The sequence below is a fragment of the Macaca nemestrina genome, chromosome 1 (assembly GCF_043159975.1).
Source record: "Macaca nemestrina isolate mMacNem1 chromosome 1, mMacNem.hap1, whole genome shotgun sequence".
Lineage (NCBI taxonomy): Eukaryota > Metazoa > Chordata > Mammalia > Primates > Cercopithecidae > Macaca > Macaca nemestrina.
Window position 1 is genome coordinate 69,254,889 of NC_092125.1, and position 18,074 is coordinate 69,272,962.

General features: G+C 41.2%; 1 protein-coding gene across 2 annotated transcripts in view; it reads right to left on the reverse strand.

Annotated features, from left to right (window-relative positions):
* The window catches only part of LOC105484917 (potassium voltage-gated channel subfamily H member 1), a 455,126-nt gene that overhangs the window by 407,282 nt on the left and 29,770 nt on the right, over window positions 1-18,074 (reverse strand). For both annotated transcript variants that reach the window (XM_011747028.3, XM_011747026.3), the window contains exons 3-4: window positions 16,431-16,537; window positions 2,462-2,590 (exon numbers count right to left, since the gene is read on the reverse strand). In XM_011747028.3, coding sequence (XP_011745330.1) covers window positions 2,462-2,590; window positions 16,431-16,537 — 236 coding nt within the window. The remainder of the gene's footprint in view (window positions 1-2,461; window positions 2,591-16,430; window positions 16,538-18,074) is intronic.

Here is an 18,074-nt window from a genome sequence, read left to right on the forward strand (position 1 = left end):
GAAAACAAAGTAATTTTAAAGACAATTTGAACACAACCGATTTAAAAGGCTAATATGGTGGTGGGAAAACATCCCATGGGGCTATGCCAAAGAGCAATTATCTGGGAATTTTCTGGAGTTTTAGATTATCCACATTTCCATTTCATCTCCAAAGTGAATTCTAAACAAGCCTAAGTCAGCAAGACTCAAGATTCTTAATGGTGACTGAGGTGCTGTACTGAAAACCCAGCTGGTCTCCCGGAAAGAAGCTGCTGAGAGTACATCCAAGAAGAAATGTCAAGCCAGGAGATAATCCAGCCACATGGCAGCATATTTTCTAGGATCTAGACTTGATCCCTGTAGCAAAAATTGCAGTTTATAGACTTAAAATAACAAGGCCTAGAGAATGATCATGTGCTTCCATCATAAGCACACTGATATAAAGTTTGACTTGTCCTAAGCAGACCACCAAACCACAGTGGGCCAGGGGCACAATGACATGGCAAGTGGGAAGGTGTGAACATATCTGCCATGGCATTTGAAATTGACAGGCTTATAAAGCCATGTCTTTGAGGAGACATTAAGCGTGGTCTACTAGCAGGATTCCTACATCGAGGGCTAACGTGTGTGTGTGTCAAATTTTTATGAATCCAGCCAGAAGTTACTCCTATTTATTTCACTGACAAAAACAATTAATATCTGGTCCCCTCAGCTAAGAAGAAACAGAGTAAATGTGTGTGTATGTCCTCATGAGTGTCTGTAAGTATGTATGTGTATATACCAAAACTCTTATCAACAGAGAAATGCACCATTGAAGCAGGTTAAATGAAGTGGAGCATTTTATTCCTGGAAAATAAACCTAAGTAAGTCTCACTACATCACTCTGATTTATCCCTCTTTAGGTTTCATGAGCATCAAATGCAGGCACCTACATGCCAGGTACGGAGCATTCTGTTAGGTATGCTTTTCCTAGTAAATAATAACCGCACATCACCTACGAATGTTCCAGTGGTAATAAAAAAAAAACCATTTTGATTCAACCAAATCACATAAATTTTTAAGAGAAAAATTGCAAAAATAAATGTAAAAATATTCAATTGCCTTCAAAATACTACTTTTGAGTTTATTAGGTTAAAAAAGCAACTGGCCTTTCTATATGGTAACAAGATGATACTTAATCATGAGTGAACCCACTGCCACGAAATAGCTACTGCACTGAGAAATCTTCAAATTAGAAACTAGAAATCGGGCAATCATGTATCTGTAAGCAAAGGGAGACTCAGGTGGCTGAAACGCTGGTTGAGAGACTGCATCTGCTGCAGTCTTAAAACCAAAAGGCAAGCTGAAATTGAGTTAGTGAGCTATCAGACAGTTTTAAAAAAATAGGATGCACTGGTATTCACAGTACTGTGCTCAGAACTCCATAAATGTGAGTGGCTAAATGTGCCAGGATTTTAAATACCCTCAGAGGACACAGCCCTTGAGAGAGCATCCACATAATGCTTTTTATTTCCTCCTATCATGCTCATTTAACAACAAAAATTTTGTCACATCAAAAATAATATGTCTCAGTTTAACTCTCCCCTGGACTCCGCTCTCACCTCTTTGCTACGTCCACAAGGAGCAGAGTTCGCCAGCAGAGCTGAAAAATCAACCACAGAGCCAGGTAGCACTGCAACATGAAAAAACTCCTAGCCTCTTGGTTATCTTGAGTGTAAGCTATGAACGAGGGATGTGAAAGAGGTTCTATGTCACCCCCTAATCCAAAACCTCTGGGACTAACTTGCCATCTTTTTTATGTCCTGATGAGCTGAACCTCTTCAGGGATACAGTTGTTGCAGAAACCCTGAGCCATCTCCTTTCCTGGGTCCCCTATGTTATGCAAACAATACATGCATATGATATGGCTGAGATGAGTGCTAAAATCTGTGATCACATAGCTAATTAAATGACCCATATAGAAATGTTACTCAGGACCTGGCTTCATTAATGTCATGTTCCAAATGAATTAACCAGTCACAGACTTAATCAACCACAGACACAAAGATGTGCTAAAGTCTGCTGTAACAATCTTGAAGTGCTAGAATTCAGTCAAATCTAAGAAAGTTTATATATAAAGCAGATGAATGTAGCCATAGACCACCCCATTTGTATGACTGACATTTGTTATGTGAAAACTTAAAAAGATTCTGATGATACTAGAGTTCCCAAACTATCTTCTTCTGCCTAACTAATATCGGAAAGGGTTAATTATTAAAGGTATGAAATTGATTGAAATGCTTTCGTAAACAAAGTGTTTTTTCTCCCCTTCTCCTCCCTGGATACACTCCGGAATGACACAGTGCTTTGCTCCATACAAATTAAAGTTAGAATCTTGAGGTTTGTAAATTGATTGCCTTGACAACCACAAATTCTCTGTAATGAGAGCCACACTAAAGACAAAAAAGGCATAAATGTATCTGTACAAGTGAGAATTACAAACCTTTACATGAATCATCCTCAATTGGCTGTTTGAAAGCTGTTATGTCACTGAAAGTGCAAAGAAATAAAACCACTTTATCCTGTTCGTTTCGAATTGGAGCAATTTTCACAAAGAACCACACAGGTGTCCCTGAAAGGAATATCAAAAGGTTGGTCAGTAATTTGCATTCTCATTTGAGGGGCTATGGAAGCAAAGACTTGGGAATGAATAGGTACAAATATTAATTCATTTTTCAAATGGTCTTATTCCTTCAAGTCCTGGCTTATCATCACACCATAAATGTTTTTTCTTGCTGGAATAAAAACTTTCACAGTGACTATTCAGTAAGGGATTTCTCCTGTTCAACTAATTTTCTAAGTGCAGATCTCTTAACTTGTAAAACAATTAGGAAATAGGTTGAAAACCCCACCTGATCTTATGGAAGAAACTTAGGTACAAAGACCTAAAGACTTACCTTAGACCACATAGTAGACAGTAAAGAGCAGGGGCCAAGATAGGCCCTGCCAACCATGGCCAGCAGACCATGCCAACTCAAATTTCAAACTTCATCCATTGCTAAAGGATCCCAGGGTCAAAATCCAGTTTAGGAATCCACCAATTTGACTCATATGACCAATCACACATGGGCCAGAAACTATATTTCTTTTTTTTTTTAGACTCTCAGGCTGGAGTACAATGGTGCAATCTCGGCTCACTGTAACCTCTGCCTCCCGGATTCAAGTGATTCTCCCGCCTCAGCCTCCCGAGGTAGCTGGGATTACAGGCACCCACCACCACGCCCGGGTAATTTTTGTATTTTTAGTAGAGGCGGCCAGGGTGGTCTCGAACTCTCAACCTCCAGTGATCCGACCACCTTGGCCTCCCACAGTGCTGGGATTACAGGCATGAGCCACTGCGTCCAACCCAGAAACTGTATTTCTACATCCCTCTCCTTAAAATAAAAATCTAAGAGATCCAATACAATGGTAAATGACAAGCCATTGAAGAAGGAAAGGAACACCACAATAATTCCCCGGTACAAAGCTCTCCAGAAAAGAAGGATTCCAAGCAGGTTTGGGCTTCGATCACATTCGTGCCATAGGAAGCTCAATGAATGTGTTTCAATAGCAATCCTTGTTCCTGAGGTACAGTGGAGGATAAATGAGTTCTTCCTAAGCTCTGTCTTCATTCACAGAAGGAGGCAGGCAGGGCTATTCTGACTGGCTTCTTGGAGAGGGTACCCACTCAGGTATCAACAGTCAAATATCTGCATAGTCACTCGCTGGCTTCCCAAAAATAATTAAGGAAAATAAATGAATATTTTCTAGCCATAGAAGACATCACAGCAAGAAGCACCAATTTATTCTATGATACAAAATTAAATGAGACACAAAGCAATCCTATGTTCTTTTCTTCCTAGTTCTTATATTCCGGCTCCTACAATAGCATCTAGAAGAACTGAATAACTATTTGTTGAATTTTGCATAACTGGCATAATACTTAGCATACTATTTTATAACCATTTGCAAATCAAAATAAAGTAGCTATTTCCCCATGCTAAGTAATAGTTTCCTATGTAGCCAGCACTGTGCTCAGCATTTTACATATGTTATTTTGTGAGATAGAGAGCAGACAACTCACTGAATCTTGGAGATGAAAATAGATCCTCGGCTGGGCGCGGTGGCTCAAGCCTGTAATCCCAGCACTTTGGGAGGCCGAGACGGGCGGATCACGAGGTCAGGAGATCGAGACCATCCTGGCTAACACCGTGAAACCCCGTCTCTACTAAAAATACAAAAAACTAGCCGGGCGAGGTGGCGGGCGCCTGTAGTCCCAGCTACTCCGGAGGCTGAGGCAGGAGAATGGCGTAAACCCGGGAGGCGGAGCTTGCAGTGAGCTGAGATCCGGCCACTGCACTCCAGCCCGGGCTACAGAGCAAGACTCCGTCTCAAAAAAAAAAAAAAAAAAAAGAAAAGAAAATAGATCCTCAAGAGGTCACCTGGCTTTCTCTGTCCACAATCACATCAAACTCTGTACTGTACACCAGGGACAGACAGACATCTCTGATTAACATTAGGCTTAGTTAGCCAATCTAGCTTGACAACAACTACTTCAGAGATTTAACTATACCACCTATTCACATGTCAGTAGTAATAACCCTGAAATGCACAAACAGGCAGCAAGTAGATCCAATGGAAATGTGTTCTCCTTAAATCTTGATTATCTACGTATTCCGCTATAGTTAATTTTAATCTTCTTTCCATTCTCTTTGTGTAATTTTCAGCTGCCAGTTTCTAGGTGTTCTGCAAATACCAACAGATTATAATGTCACCTTAAGAAGTGTTTTGAAAGAAAACTCTACCATATGAAAATCACAAATAGCATTTCAAAGTTAAGAATATGACCTCTGAATTGTTCACTGTTTTTGGAAGTATGTATTACTGTTTCTCCCAGTTTTTTCTCAGAATCTGCAGGATTTTAAACCATTTTCAATTAAGCAACAGAAAACTCAAAGTGTCACAGCAATTACATTTATATCCTCACAGCTCTCAATTGTACCCTCTCCATTAAGGCAAAAACACAAATCAAAAAAAAATTTTTTGCTCTAAAAAAAAATTTAAGCATTTTTTCAGATGATAAACCAGAAAATACCACTAATTACTCCCCACTTAATAGGTGAATTCGTTTAAACTATGTCTCTCTGTTGCCCAGGCTGGAGCACATTGTGTGTGGGTTCCTGTCATCTGATTTATTACTAATTTGACAAATGTATTACTAATTTGACCAATTAGTAATAAATCAGGTGACAGGAACCCACTCATGATGCCTGCTCCTAGAATCTCCAGAACCCTCCCCTCCCAGCTATAGCCCTGTAGCCCATCACTGCACTGCACCGGCTGGGCCTGATGCCTGGGAACTTGCTCATTCTTTATGTTTCATTTATGACTACAGGCGTGGATGACACTAAGCCACATTTCCAAGATCATGAAAACCATTGTATTAGTTGTATTGGGAGGTCTTTTTCATTTGTCCACAGCTCAAGCTTACCATGAATGAACTCTCCCCACTTAACAGGTCCATTTGTTTAAAGTGTGTCTCTCTGTCACCCAGGCCGTAGTACAGTTGCACGATCTTGGCTCACTGCAACCTCCACGTCCTGGATTCAAGAGATTCCCCTGCCTCAGCCTCCTGGGTAGCTGGGACTACAGGTGCATGCCACCACACCTGGCTAATTTTTGTATTTTTAGTAGAGATGGGGTTTCACATGTTGGCCAAGCTGATCTTGAACTCCTGACCTCAGGTGATTCTCCTGCCTCAGCCTCCCAAAGTGCTGGGATTACAGGCGTGAGCCACTGCACCCGGCCATGTTCCCTAATTAAACACATACTACTCTGACCATTCCTTTTCAGTATCTAAATATATATCTTATAACAAAAATTCATACAATCAGGACATAGTGCCTTAGCGTTCATCTTGAGTTAAATATAGGGACTTTTTAAGGGAAAGGACCTCCTTTTTCCTGATCTGGTGTTTCTCTGTGGAAGAACATCTTGCAGTGTAACACTCTGGGCCTTTTTCCTGGGTTGGTTGGTAATCTGGGAGACAAGAGCTGGATATGTGTAGCTTGGCCCCTTCTCTGCTTTGCTCCCCTACCCTATAAAGTGGGAAAGGCAAAAGGCAGGAAGGATGGCTGGTAAGAGGAAAAGCCTGCAGTTCTCCAGTACTACCTGTGACTTGCAGGTAACTCTGTCTGATTCTAGGTTTCACTTTTAGAAACTCATTTGCCCACAGGTAAAAACTACATTCCCCAGGATCAGCTTCATTAGTCACAAAAGTGATATCTTATCCTCTATTGCAGGAGTCCCCAACCTTTTTGGCACCAGGGACCAGTTTCATGGAATACAATTTTTCCATGGACCAGGGTGGGAGGATGATTTCAAGATTAAACTGTTCCACCTCAGATCATCAGGCATTAGATTCTCACAAGGAGCAGGCAACCTCACATACACAGTTCACAATAGGGTTCGCGCTTCTGTGATAATCTAATGCCACCGCTGATCTGATAGGAGGTGGAGCTCAGGTGGTAATGCTCGGTCAGCTGCCACTCACCTCCTGCTATATGGCCCAGTTCCTAACAGGCCACGGACTGGTAGCAGTCTGTGGCCTGGGAACTGGGGACCCCTGCTATATTGGCCTGATTCCTTTATCTCTCAATTGGTTCTGATCATGGACAGGGAAGTTAAGTGTTACGTACTGGCCCCCTCAAAGCTTAACAGCTAAGGACTTTTTCTTTAAATAGATCATAATACACTCCAAGGGCGAGAGACCTGATCTACTTCCTCTGTCTTACCACCGGCACCCCTACTTCCTGGCATTCAATGCAGTATTATGCACAGGGTCATGTGAAGCCATTGCATCACTCCACTCCAGGGAGTGCCGTCATGGAGTTGCACAACAGCCTTGGTGGGGTAGATGCTCTAGGAATGCTAAATTAAAAAAAATAAATCCTACACCCAGTGTTTTCAGTCCCGAATTATCACTACCCAAACAGTCTAGGAAAGTGAGTAGAACAGGCTTAAGTTTTCACTTCTGGAATTCTTTCAGAAGAGAACGTAAGTCCCTCCTAGGTGGTACAGACTACTATTTCAACCTTTTCCACTTAACAGCAAAGGATTTTTATTTAATGAAATATAACTTAAAGATTTAATATGTGAAACAGTTGCTTCAAGTGAATGTGAACCATCTAGAACCTGGACCCCACTCAAGCCAGTTTCCCTTCTACTCTCCAAGGATATTCAGGAATCCTTTGGCTCCATTCAGACATTGACTTTCCTGCAGACAGAACTTGGAGCAAGTAGCCTACAGGGGTCTCTCCTAGAACCCAAATTCTACAGCAGAATCCATTCCATCAAGATGCTAGAGAGGCAATAAATGCAAATATTCACATACGTACATAAAAAATCAGGAAGAAGTAAAATTTCTGCCTCCTTACCCAAGTACTACTATGGAAAAACTGAGAAAAGTAAGCATTTGATGTCCTACTGCAAAAAGGACAAAGTGTCAATGTTAAATCCTTTATTAAAGAAAGATCTATGTACAAACCCAGGAACAACATAGCACCTGACAACCCTACTGATGGCAGAGGCTGCTGCTGCTGCTGGGAAGGAGGCTCTTTCCAAGATGAGGATGTCCAATGGGAGGGCAGTTCCAGGTCAGCCTTTTTAGATCACTCTGATTTTCATCCCTTATGTAGCTCCCTTAGGTCATGTAGTAATGAACCTGACAACCTAACCTGGCTTTGAGGTTCCTCAGCCTTGGCAGTCAGATAACAAAACAGCAAGGCTCAGATATATGAGAGAATTTTTGGCCTCCATCAATCTTCTTTCTACCCTGGGCTTCCTCCCAAGTACTCTCTGTAATCAGGCATCTGGGCATCCAGACCATATTCAACAGCAATGGAACAGACCAAGCCACTGTGATTGGCTTTTGGGAAGGGCTGCACTCTAATAGGTCCAGAAACTAGACTTGGGGATGGTAGCCTGTGCCGGGAAATAGAACAATTGGTCTGGGGTCAACTTTATGGAGATGAATTACAAGTACAGAGAGGATGAGACAGCACCAGAGAAATGTAATGGCCACCGGCCATTAGAACATCTGCTACTGAGTCCCAACCCCTGAGTTTGAGCCCTGTATCTTCAGTTATTGGGAGCCTTGGCCGCATCAGTTTAACTTCTCTCACCATCAGACTCTTCATTTGTAAAATGGGGATAACAGAGTTACTTAAAATAAAGTAAAAATACCCACATGTCTGATACATAGGTGTTTAAAACTATCACTTTCTTTCTTTTTTATTTATTTATTTATTTATTTTTTGAGATGGAGTCTCACTCTATTGCCTAGCCTGGAGTGCAGTGGCACAATCTCGGCTTCCTGCAACTTCCGCCTCCTGGGTTCAAGCGATTCTCCTGCCTCAGCCTCCTGAGTAGCTGGGATTACAGATGCCCACCACCGCACCGGCTAATTTTTGTATTTTTAGTAGAGATGGGGTTTTGCCATGTTGGCCAAGCTAGTCTTGAACTCCTGACTTCACGTGATCTGCCCGCCTCGGCCTCCCAAAGTGCTATGATTACAGGCGTGAGCCACCATGCCTGGCCCCAAAACTATCACTTTCCTTTCTTCCTTCCTTTTAAATTTCTCACCTGTAAGATGGAAATGCCCAACCTCATTTCACATGGCTGTTTGAATGACTTAAAAACAGGAAGTATTTCAAAGTGTTTAACAAAACTCTGAAGCTGCCTCTGCCTGTTTTGAGGAAAGAGGGCCAGTCTCATATATAACAAGGGCAAAACTAGGAAAATCAATACTTAAGCCTCAACATAATTAAAATTGCATGATAAGCATAAAACAAGACCTAAATAAATGGAGAGAGTTAAATTGTTTGTAGATAAGATTCCATTTTATAAGATGTCAAACCTCTGTCTCTAATATATATCTCTCTCTCTAATGCAATTTCAATCATGTTTTTGTATTTGTTTTTCTCTGACTTTGATGAATTAAAATTCAATTCAAACAGAAAAATTAAGGTGTACGCATGGCCAATAAATCTTTGAAATTATTAGAAAGAAAAATAATAACAGGGACTGCCTACTACAGTAATTAAGAGTCACTGGCACAGGCCTCAAAAGAAAAACAATAAAAATAATAATCATTGAGTACTTACAATGGGGTCAGATCCTGAAACATTGTGGTTTACTTCTCACAATGACTCTATAATGTAGAATAGCTACTATGATATTGTTCTCATTTCAAATGTGGGAATCCAAGTAGGCAAGTATCCTAGACAAACTCACATAGCTAATAAATTACTAGAGGGTTCCTAGAGAAGAAGACAGAAACAAATCCACATATGTGTGAGACCTTAGCATATAAAGAAAAGGGCATTTCAAATCAGAAAGGAAGAGCTGGATTATTTAATAAATAGTAACAGGACAGCTGAATAAGCAATGTGGAAAATAAGTGAGATTGTTGCTTCACATAATATATAAAAATAAATTCTAAATGGTTTAATATTCTAAATATTTTAACACAACTATAAAGGTACCAAAAGGAACAACGGAGGCATATTTTTATTGTTTAGGTAAGGAGAACTTCCTAAGCATTATATAAAACTCGGAACCAAAAAGGAAAACATTGACACAAAACTTGTTCACTTCTAAATGGTTAAAAAAAAATAAAAAGTTTAAGAAGTTAAAAGAAAAAATGTTTGGAGAAAAATGTTTTTCAATATGTCTATGATTTACGATCAACATTCATTACATATAAGCAGCTCCTACCATTGAATAAATAAAAGGTAACCCATTCAGCAAATAAGTAAAATATGATTGCTTTGCCTATTAGATTTGTCTCCACAACTAGACTGTAACCTCCTCAAAGGCACAGTCTGTTTCTTACACCTATATCTCTGTGGCCCACTGGGTCTGGCACAGTGCTGAGCCTACAGTAGGTAATCAATGTGTACTTGGCCAGCAGCTTCTCCTTGCTGGCTCAGCAGAAATGCTGTCAGATGCCTTTCCCTGGGCTTCTCTGAGTGGGAAGCTGATCCAGAGCTCCCAGATTCCAGGCCACTAGCCACACCACAAACTGTGGAGTCACACGTTGGGGGAGTGCTGTCCAGAGGATGTACTGACTGCTTTTATTCAGGGTTAATACTTCTGGATTTTCTTGTTTGAAAAATTGAAAAATTAATTGAGTAGCACAGGAGTGAACACATGAATATTTACTGAATGACTTCATTAATGACAACTGTTATTGATGTAAGAAAATCAGGCCAGGCATGGTGGCTCATGCCTGTAATCTCGATCTGGGAGGTAGAGATGGGTGGATGGCTTGAGCTAGGAGGTGAAGACCAGCCTGGCCAACATGGTGAAACCCCAATTCTACAAAAATACCCAAAAAAATGAGCTGAGCATGATGGTGCCTGCCTATAGTCCCAGGTACTTGGGTGGCTGGAGCCTGGGATGCAGAGGTTGCAGTGAGGTGAGATCATGTCACCGAAAGAAGAGAGGAGAGGGGAGGGGAGGGGAGGGGAGGAAGGAGGGAGGGAAGGGAAAGGAGAGGAAGGAAGGAGAGGAAGGAAGGAAAGGAAGGAAGGAAAGAAAGAAAGGGAAGAAAGGAAAGAAAGGAAGGAAGGAAAGAAAGAAAGGGAAGAAAGGAAAGAAAGGGAAGAAAGGAAAGAAAGGAAGGAAGGAAAGAAAGAAAGGAAGGAAAGAAAGGAAGGAAGGAAAGGAAGGAAAGAAAGAAAGGAAGAAAGGAAAGAAGGAAAGAAGGAAAGAAGGAAAGAAAAGAAAGAAAGAAAGAAAGAAAAGGAAATCATACAGCATACTAAACATGAAGCAAGTAACAATATGAAATATATAGCACTCCAGAAATGCCAGGTTTTCCAAATAGCCAATAGATAGAAATCTTTCAAATAATCCATCCTTCAACATATGTAATGAATTCCACTCATTCCAAACCACACCATGAAGCCTTCTGCTAATTACTGTCAACTCCCCAAAAGATAGGACAAATATTAATGCTTATCAATAGAAGATCCTGTCAGGCCTCTGAGCCCAAGCCAAGCCATCGCATCCCCTGTGACTTGCACGTATACGCCCAGATGGCCTGAAGTAACTGAAGAATCACAAAAGAAGTGCAAATGCCCTGCCCCGCCTTAACTGATGACATTCCACCACAAAAGAAGTGAAAATGGCCCGTCCTTGCCTTAAGTGATGACATTATCTTGTGAAATTCCTTTTCCTGGCTCATGCTGGCTCAAAAAGCTCCCGCACTGAGCACCCTGTGACCCCCACTCCTGCCCGCCAGAGAACAAACCCCCTTTGACTGTAATTTTCCTTTACCTACCCAAATCCTATAAAATGGCCCCACCCTCATCTCCCTTTGCTGACTCTCTTTTCGGACTCAGCCCGCCTGCACCCAGGTGAAATAAACAGCCATGTTGCTCACACAAAGCCCGTTTGATGGTCTCTTCACATGGATGCGCATGACAGATCCTTTCTACAAAGTTGTCCTTGCAAACCCTAGAGAATGAGACTGGGAAAAAGAGAACTAAAACAATGTATTAAAAGCTTGTAAAAATGAGTGGGAAAATCCCTATAATTAAATAGGATATATAGGCAAAGAATCCGAACAATTAACATTTAAAAGGGTAATTTTAAATGGATAATAAATAGGAAAAAAATACTTCAATCTCACTAGCATTAAAAAGCTCATTAAACAAAAAAAATTGTGGGCAATTTGACAATTTAAAAATTATGCTATTCAATGCTGGTGAGGCATAATGAGTCAGACACTCACATTCTGTATGAGGACTTGGAAATGGGTTCAGTCCTTCTGGAAAGCTATTTGGCAAAATGTCTCAGAAACCTTAGTTCATATTCCTTGACACAGCAATTCTCAACTTCTAGGAAATATTTCATAATGTCAACAAAATACATTTGTATAACAATTTTTACCTCAGCATTGTTTTCAATAATGAAAATTGAGCCTCATAAATAATAATAGAGGAAACATTAATAAAATTCTTTCTAAATTATATTTATGAGAAATTTTAATAATGGGGATATTTTTGTGATAAAGACTAAATAAACATATGATTTTTAAATTGTATACATGTCAAAATCTCCATTATGTAAAATGTACACAGACAAAAACAAAAAGGAAACACACCAAAAAGTTAATAGTATAATAGTACTTCTCTGAGTCTGTTGGGGTTTTTTTTCTTTAAATTTTTTGCATGCATTCATCATGGTAAAAATGCATTAATTTAAAAATCAGAGAAAAAATATGCTTTAAGATAGCGATATTTCACTTTTTAAAATCTCAACAAGAAGAACTTTTACCTCATGGAACTCTATATTGCTTTAAAATGCTGAATGTTTTACTCTATTGAACAGCGAAGTTTCAAAGTAGAAGCAAAAGTTTCAAAGTAGAAGCAAACTCTACCTCCACAGAGGTGAAAAGAAACATGAAACCCTCCTTCCTCCCCTCCGCCCCTTTTCCATTCCCAGTGGACTCCTCTCTTCCTGCTCACTCCCTGGCTCTGATGCCCTCACTTTGCACCACAACATGTTGTTTCTCTCTTGTTTCTTGGTAAATATCAGGTTCCTTTCAAAGTAACTCAGCAAACATTCACCTCCTCACTCCTCAATGCCCGCTCCCAGCCAGGCCAGACACTAGCAAGTTTTACCTAACGCGGGGCTTCCTACTTCCTGGGCTCCGCCTGGGGCTCCCAAACTAAGGGAGGAGCCCATCACAGGACACCACTGACAAAGGCCCTGCGCTCATCTCCTCCATAGCCCCCTGGACACCTGTCAGTTTGAATGCCTCTTCCAGGCATTCACTGGCCTGACCAGGCCACTATCATTTTGCTGTCAGAGGGATTCCTAACAGCTCCTCTACCTCCTGCTCACTAAGCTGTATTCCATCTCCACGCTCTAGCTGGAGCCATATTTCTTTTCATTTCTTTTTTAGAAAGGTTTTGCTATGTTTCCCAGGTCAGATTCAAACTTCTGGGCTCAAACGATCCTCCCCCCTCAGCCTCCAAGTAGCTGGGATTACAGGCGTGAGCCACCACTCCTCGGCTTAGAGCCATCTTTCTAAAATGGAATCTGAAGACATACTCACCCTGCTTAAAATCCCTCAACACCCCTCACCTCCACCGCCTTCTCTACCACTGCCGCTTTTAAGACAGATTCTAAACGATTTAACTTGGCTGTGTGACTAGCCCTTCCTAGCCTCTCCAACCTCATATTACTTCTCATGTATTTATATATTTTTATATATATACACACACACACACACACACACACACACACATTTTGGAGACAGAGTCTCTCTGTCACCCAGGCTGAAGAGCAGTGGCACAATCTCAGCTCACTGCAACCTCTGCCTCTGGAGTTCGAGCAATTCTCCTGCCTCACCCTCCCAAGTAGCTGGGATTACAGGCACCCGCCACCACACCCAGCTAATTTTTGTATTTTTAGTAGATGGGGTTTCACCATGTTGGCCAAGCTGGTCTCAAACTCCTGACCTCAAGTGATCCACCCACCTCGGCCTCCCAAAGTGCTGGGATTATAGGCGTGAGTCACTGCGCCTGGCCCCTCATCTATTCATATATTTATTTACTCCATGAGTTTGGGTGGAGCACTTTCTATGTGTCAGGCACTGGGCTGGGTGCAAGGGGTAGAGCTCTGAAAGAGATGCACCCTGTTGGCATGGAAGCCAGTCTTCACTGCAGCTCTTTCTGTCCTTGTTACTCCAAGTGTGATCTGTTTCTTGTTGCTATCTGGAATTGCAGCATCGGCATCACCTGGAAGCAGAACCGCAGATCCTTTGCTAGACCCTCGGCATAGAAATACACATTTCCATTCACTGGTGAGTTCTTATGCATGTCAAAGTTGAAGAAGCATGGGTTTGTGTCTCTTGAACCCTCAGTGCTCTCTCTCTGCTGCAGCCCTCTTCACATGCATTCAGCCTGGGATACTCTTGGCCCTGATCTTTGTCTAACTCCCCTCTATCCTTCCAGTTTCTGCATGGCACTTAATGTCTGTTAGGAAGACTTCCTTCCCTGACCCCCTAAGTTGGAGTTGTGAGCCACCTATGTGGTGTCACCATCAAAGCACTTACGGCTCTGTTCCATGGATGCTGCCCCTTCCCCTACAGATGCTGTAAGAGCAGACATTGTGTCTGTCTCTTCATATTTGCATCCCTAGCAGCGAGCCTACTGTCTGCCATAGGGTTGTAGGTCAATAAAAAGCTATTGGAAAAAACACATACACAGAGAGAGAGAGAGAATCCAGTGCAACTGTATAATTTCCAGGCTTAACAAATAAGTTAAAGGTTCTTAATTCCTCAAGAGAGGGTGGGATTTGGAGGTAGTGGGCAGATCCTAGGAAGAAAACATTATCTTCATCATTTCCTTAGTTTCATGGTTCATGTTGTATGTACAAGTTTAGCTTTGTCCAGAGCCCCTGCTGACCCACTAGGCATCTTTGTGTGAATTAGAAAGAGAAACTCCTTCCTCAGCACAGATGCAATTCCAGACCATGGTCCATGGAGAACTAAGCAAGGAAATCACAAGTTGATTTCCACTTCCCCCTAAGAGGGTATAGCCTGCACGACCTTATGTGTTAGCCCTGCCTTGTACCCACAATAAAACTAAGAATGGCCATGGAGCAAACAGTGGAAACTAGCCCTGGTGCTACATGACCTCGGATGAGGAATTAACTTTCAGTTGTGCCTATTTCACAGCGCTTAAAGAATCCACATTTTAAAATACAGTCATGCCTTACACAAAGTTTATTTTCTAAAGGTAAAAGCTAGGGTGAAAATTGTATATGATCATAATTACTCTTGAAAATTATTTAATAGCACCCATAAAGTAGAGCCTGATGCCCAGGTTGATATGCCACTTTGGAGACTATCAATAAACCTACCACAAACTTCAGGAAGGGAAGAAATGCTGATTCTTTGGTCGGCCATCATTTGATCTAGTTGGTTTACCTGGGTAGTTCATGTCTACCTAAAGTACAGAACTTCAAATATCAGAATCAATCACTTTCAGCATAGTGAGATACTCATAATACAGGATCTTCAGCCTCAGAGACAGCTAGGAGAAGGCAGATTGCCCTGTCGCATCTCAGACTCACTCTGGGGCACATGCTCACTGAAACCAATGGCAAGTGAATCATTAGTGCTGCCAAAGTGGTAAACTTTTAACTTATTCCATTAGCTTATGACACATGTGCAGAACATGTCTTTCCGCTGTTGGTATGCTTCTGGTAAGAGCTGTTGCTTTGAGTTGAGTCGTGTTCCCCCATAGTGGAAACACTGGCATACAGCCCTTCACAGTCTTTCCCTTCGTTCCTTTCCTAGCTAATAGTGGGGTGGGAACTAGATCTGCCAGCAGAGGGAGTGAATTGGAGCAAGGCAACAAGTCCAGTGTGAAAGCTTTGGTAACAACCCTCTCGGGCTTGTGGATGGCCAGTGCTAATCTCTCAGACCAGTATCGGCACAGACTACCAAGCAAACAGTAATCTCAGTCACCTACTCCAATACCCCAGACCTGAAAAAAGTCCCAGCTGCTCCCAGATAAAAACAACACATGCCCTTTACTTTCCAGGGCAAAACATATCACTCAAACCTAAATGCCACCAAATTAAACAGTTATCCTCATGTGCCATAAGGACCACCCCAGAATTGTTCAATTGAATCAATTTCCTACCAGTCAATCCTACATATAAGGAACAGGACTTCTTACAAAACTAGTGTTTTTAAAAAACAGAAACAAACCACTATTAACACCCATGCAGCCTTGCTAGGCCCATATACCCTACTTTCCCTACTTCTAATACAGCTAATCTCCAACAGGAAACCTCCTAAGGGAAGAGCAAGTTTTATACTTCTGTATGGCTATTGACCTAAAACCTCATTAACATACTTTGTGGAAGTAATTGTAGCCACAAACAAATACAAATTAACAATGTATTGCTCTTAATACTGGGGACAAACTTTTATTTAGAAGCTCTTAATTAGGCACCCACTAATGTGCTAAGTGCTGTGGAAGATAGATACAAAGATGAACTGGACAGAATTTCTGTCCCATCTTGTCCCTCCCTTTTTAAAAAGTCTACAAGCGCCTTAAGCTAGCAACTCACCATATGTAAACCAGTAGGAAAAAACACTAACTCTTAGCAACAACAACATAGATGAAGAAGTCTTAATTAGTGACAAGAACCTCATCAAATGTTCCTGTGAGAAACAGTGTAACTGATCACTCTGTATCATTAATCCCAACATACACAATGGCTTCAAGTAACAGCATTTACCTGATGGGAGAGAAGAAAAACCAAGACAGCAACACAGGAAGAGATGTTTTACTATTTCAAACACATAAAAAGATATAGTTCAGAATGGTCTCAATACTCACTGTTCTTCTTGTACATTAAAATTTCAAAGGAATTCATCTCATAGTTTTCAAATGTTTGCCGTACTTTTTCAATCGTGTCTTTATCAGTCAGCTCCCCATACATAAAACTGCAAACAACCAAAGAACTCAAGTTAGATTAACAAGTATTCATTATTCTACAACCATATGTTAAATATCTGTTCTATATTCAGCACTGTGCTATGTACTGTGGAACACACACACACACACAACGAAAACATTAACTAACTTAAAAAAATTTACTGATTCAACTCTGAATAAGACTTTTTCATTGCCTCCAAAAAACTAACAGTCTAATGAGAGATACACACCATAAAACAGTACATCAGAAAACAGTGGATTAGAGAACAGTGTGATCACTGCCACAATGGCAAGCACACATAATGAATTACAGAACACACAGAATAGGCACAGTGCACTCCCTGGTTGATCAGAGAATGCGTCCCAAAAGTAAGGACAATTAGGTCTAAGGGCAGGAAGGAGGGAAAATGGCTGAGAGAAAGAAGGAGAAAAACATTCCAAACAAAAGACAAGCAACTGCAAAGGCACAGAGGTGACAGTCAGATTAATTCCAGACCCTGATTATAGTTCATTTCAGTATGATTGAAATATAGACAATGAGAGGGAAATTTGCAACAGATAATATAGAGAAGTAAACAGAGGCAAGATCATGGAGGAGACCACGGCATTATAAGCCATGGGAAGTAATTTAATCTTTATCTTGAAAGCAATGGGAGCACACGGGAGGGTTTTAAGCAAAGGAGAAACATGATCAGATTTCATTTTAGAAATACAACTCTGGGAGACTTCCTGGTAAAGATGGCTGGGTAAGTTTAGACCATAGATTTTTTTCCTTTTCTAGTTCTCAGCAAAATAAATTCATTTATTTAAATGTACATGTAATGTGTTAGAGAAAACCTCAGAAGAGTTGAAGGTCTACCTACTAACACTAGTTCTCACCAGAAGCAAGAAAATCGCCAGGACTGTCTATTTACCTGGGCCCCACACTGAATCTGGTCTAAAAATTATGGTTTGTGCCTCTGGGAACAGGATATACTTCCAGTTAAGTGGAATAAATAATGGCACAGGAGACTAACAAAATGCCAGAGGAGGGGGGAAAAAACATCTTTCAATGGGGCTGGAATGTCCAGTTCTCTGACAAAGGCTGCCCATGGGCCCAGCAAGCATTTCCCCTGCCCACCCCAGGCCTGCAGACTGCAATAACAAGAAAGAGCAGCAATGATCACTCCTCAAGTCAGGTAATGCACAAACTGGCATGGGTTCCTGAATGTTACTGTAAAGTCAATATAATCTAACCTTTTTTGATGACTTGAATCACAGAAACATAGAGTTTCAGAGCTACAAAGAACCTCAGAGGTTATCAAGTGCAATTTCTGATCTAAAACTGAACCACCAAGTCAAGCACTATGCTTAGCTTGATACTGGAACAACCCTGGGCTTACTACAGGCTTCCAAATTCTGGCACCCAATAAGAAAAGAGTCCTAGCTGTTGACTTTGTGAATTCTGTGTCACAGTTGTTATTTTATGTCCCTTCCCAGTCCTCTGAGGAATGTGATTATCTGTGGTTGTCCTTATGTACTCTGCTTTGGGGTTGTACTCTTCGT